At 35.2% G+C, this 4,094-nt stretch overlaps 1 protein-coding gene across 1 annotated transcript; it reads right to left on the reverse strand.

The window, feature by feature from the left end:
* Nucleotides 1–6: 6 nt before the first annotated feature.
* On the reverse strand, nt 7–2,332 carry LOC143557398 (uncharacterized; the record flags this gene model as incomplete). Its single annotated transcript, XM_077046480.1, has 4 exons — nt 2,263–2,332; nt 1,946–2,174; nt 804–859; nt 7–17 (listed from the first exon to the last, which is right to left on the reverse strand). Coding segments are annotated over exons 1-4 (353 nt in total), but the record flags the coding sequence as incomplete, so codon positions are not given.
* Nucleotides 2,333–4,094: the final 1,762 nt, after the last annotated feature.

Consider the following 4,094-nt stretch of genomic DNA (forward strand, 5'->3'; position numbering starts at 1 on the left):
TGCAACTCATTTACACCCTGAAAGCATGAAAAATTATGTAAGTTGTTGGAAGTGAAACAGTATTCTTTCATATTATTGTAAATATAATCACAAGTAACAAACCGCAAGAACACCATCGTATTGGTTTCAATTAATACTATGCATCACATAAACTTAGGGCCATAACAAACCAAATTGGGCCTTGTTCATGTTTGTTCATTCATCTTTTATCAGACAAACGAACGGTTCATGGCAACTAACCAAACGAAACTTCTTGTTCATAGTTCGTTCATTAAAGAAATGAACTTGTTCGTGAACAGTTTACGAAAAAAAACGAACGAACACAAATAAACAGAAACAATGTTTTATATTATTTGGTTCATGGTCAGCTTCAGCGGTTCAGTCTGGCTACCAAGTTTGTGTTAGCATTCTATTTAATATTCATATTCATATGTTAATTTTACATATAAATTAATCACATACTCAAATATATTTTTGTATTATAGTTACAATTTTGCTTAAATCTATATAAGTTCATAAAAAAGTATTGAAACCTTTAATAAACAAGCAAACATCAATGGACATAAACAGATGAAGATAAAAACATAATCGAACGTTCATGAACACAGCTAAACGAACATGGCCTCTTTTCACGTTCGTTCATCTAGTTAATCGAACAAAACTCCTTGTTCATGTTCGTTCATTTATTAAATGAACGAACATAAAGGTAATTCTGTGGAATGTTCAATTCGTTAAGCTTCATCAACCATCAGTTATTGCTATTTTAATATAAATAATAAAATGATATCAAAAGGTAGACATACCAGTGGAGATGATTCACGGTTTGTTGTTCTCCTCACACTTGGCCTAGCTCTTGCACCTACTTGAAGACCAAAAACTCAAATTTATAACATGGTTCCATCAAACTCAAACATGTATAGATAATCAACAGAGTTAAGTTATGTTTTAGTCCCTTTGGTTTGGTCCAAATTGCCACTTTGTCCAAATTCTTTATTGTGGTTTGTAGTGTATTGTCACTTCAGTCCAACCCATTAACACCGTTATAAAAATATGTTAACTCAAAGGGTGTATAAATTCTGTGAAGAAAAAACTAGCACATGTAATATTTAAATTCTCTAATTTATAAATTTTGCATGACGTGTATTTTTAAAAAAAAATATTTTTTAGTCTTTTATAAATCAATGTGTAAAAGAATTAAAAAATAAAACATTACAAATGTTGAATAAAAAAAATTAACGAGCCACTTCGAGCTTTTTATGAACCGAGCTTGAGCTCAACTTCAGCTCGTTAAAATAAACGAGCCGAGCCGGTTTGTAAACTTGGCTCTTGGACTCATAGATCGTTCGTTTTCTGAAAAATTTGAGCTCGATCTCGTTAACAGATTTTACTAACGGGGCAAGCGAGTTGTACTGAAATACCAAAAAATTGCAAACCACAAAACACAAAAGAGATTGGATTAAAGTGACAACTTGGACCAAACCACAAAGACTAGAACAGAACTTAACTCTAATGAACATGAATTCTAGCTAATTGCTAAATTACTGATAAATTTTGCCACATAATTAGGGGTGAAAACGAGCCGAGCTGCTCAAGCTTGGATCAATAAAAAGCTCGAAACAAGCCGAGCTTTTTCGGCCAAGCATGGGCCTCAAATAAAGCTCGTTTAGTTATCAAGCTCGAGCCCTGTATGGGAAGCTCATTTAGGCTCATCAAGCCTTAACGAGCCTTGCGTATTTTTATATTTTACCTTTATTGGACTATTATATTGTTATCACATTGCACAACCAAGCTCTAGCCAATCTTTGGCTCGTTTAAGGTGATTCTTAAAATATATAAAACAAATTAAAAACATATATAGTTGAATTATTAACAAACAATAAATGAGCCGAGCCTGAGCTTGTAAAAACAATTAACAAACCGAGCTCGAGCTTTAGAAAACATATACCTTGAGGTTCAGTAACCGTCTGCAGCTTCCATCCATGGCCGTAACTCACAAGAACAGAACTAGGTCCAAAACTAACCGGCTCTTCACCTTCTTTAACCGCTTCAATATACAACGCAATCGGCGATCCGCCATCAACCTTTCTGTTGATCAAATTAACCGCGAATCCGGCCTCTGTTCCCGCCGAAAACCGTCGGATTTTGGATGATGTTGTGCAGTTCACCTCCAGGTACTGTAACAGCATCACATCATGATGATTACTGGTTATTAATGCTACAAATACAATTCAAATCGAATCGTTTGAGGAAATAGATGCTTACAGACGGTAGAACTGACTGTGAATCTTTGAGTTCTAGGGTTTCGGTATTGTCCGCCATTGGAGAGTTGAAATGGTGATTGGATTTGGGGGATTGGCAGATGTTCGTTGACTTAAAGAGTTGACTTTTTTTTAACATGTTGAGTAGTAGTTTGGAGAAGAGACTGTTTTGGTACCTTTGTTGTTCGTAAATGAGATAAAATAAGTTAAAAAGTTATAAAATGAGATAAAATAAATAAGGAATTCCAAACACCCTCTTAGACTTTAGTTATGTTATTTTTACTTATTTCTCGTTCTTTGTATGCTATGGTTGTTTAAAATGCATGTGGTTCAAACATGCTTGTATGATTATTATAAGATTGGTTGTTATGAAAAAGTTTTAAACATTAAGTTAAAACTTCACCCCTTTAACACCGTATTGTGGTTTAAAGCCCCACCATTAAGCGTTTGGGCCCCCATTATTTTCTCATTTGCCACCCGTTAATGTGTTGAAGCTCTCTCCCTTACTGCGCGTCCTTTAACGCCCCAACGCAGTGTGTAGGGCGTTAAAGTCGGGCGATGTCACTATATCGGCACCCCCCCCCAAAGCCCACAACAACCAGTCTAAAAGCCTATCCGAGTTGAATAGTGTAAAGTTTAAGGCAGGTTCAAGTGGAGTTGAATCTGGTCGCTTGACTTGCTAAAGTTTTGTAGGTCGTTCAAGAAACTTAGCTTTTATTGACAAAGAAACTCCTTTGGCATTTTTTATTTTAATATATGTTCTCATATGTGCAACAAATTGTTACATTTTTGTTGTTATATGTAGTTCAAGATTTCAAAAATTTACAAACTGGATAGTCAAATAATGAGATCATCTAAGTTTCATCCGACCTGAGCTTGAGCTCAAAAGTCATCTCATTATGAGTTTTGGAGTTATGCTGAATCAGCTCGTTTTGTTTAGGTCCCGGGCTCACTATATGTACAGAGTATATCTATAAATAATATTGATAATTGTCACAATTATCACGTTCTTTATGAAAGTGACCATTTTGGGAAGACAATGTTTATTGCATCAAATAGTTTTCATATTCCATATATGGTTTTTTTCCTTCTACAACCGTCGAGGGAATGGCAGCGGGATATCCCACCGATATAGCATGGGTAGAGTGGCATTCCCACGTCCCCTTTTGTCTATGTTCATCACCTGCATGCCCTTGTTTTTGCAGATGGGGATGAGGTTTCCACTGATACCGTCCGCCACCTCAACCATACTCCATCCCACCTTAGAATCAGTTTTTAGGTTGGTCTAGTTCAAAAGTGAGGCTAAACCCTTTGCTATTAACTTACGACGACATTATTATGGGTTTTATAGTTATTTTTAACTAAAACTAAGAACTGGCTCATGGTCAGACTTAGGATTACAACGATTGTAAACCAAAACTGTTTCATTTCAGTATTTCTTATATGCTGTCACATCATGTTCAAAGTAGATGCTCACCCGAATACTAAAACTACTTTATACATGAGTGAAACACTTGTAGCCAAATGTTTTAAGTGTTGAAAATAAAGTAAGCACGTTAATAAATTTCGAATATTAGTAACCACATCATGACATCAACATAATTCGGAAATAACTTTTTGAGTGTTATGAAATGCGACGTAGACAAACCTACCATCAGTCTAATAACTTAACTGAAGATTTAGCTTATCATTAAAGCAATATAGTTTTTCTAATAACAGCCAACACACAAATCACTTAAAAAAAATAGAAATGTTCAACATGGTGTTTGCGGGCCGGGTCAACCCAGCCATGCCTACCTTGACTGCTTTAATAAAATGATTTGTTTCACTTGAATA

The sequence above is a fragment of the Bidens hawaiensis genome, unplaced genomic scaffold (genome assembly GCF_021521415.1).
Source record: "Bidens hawaiensis isolate Kalapana, Puna unplaced genomic scaffold, B.hawaiensis_p1.1 tig00018958_1, whole genome shotgun sequence".
In the NCBI taxonomy this organism is placed as follows: Eukaryota; Viridiplantae; Streptophyta; class Magnoliopsida; order Asterales; family Asteraceae; genus Bidens; species Bidens hawaiensis.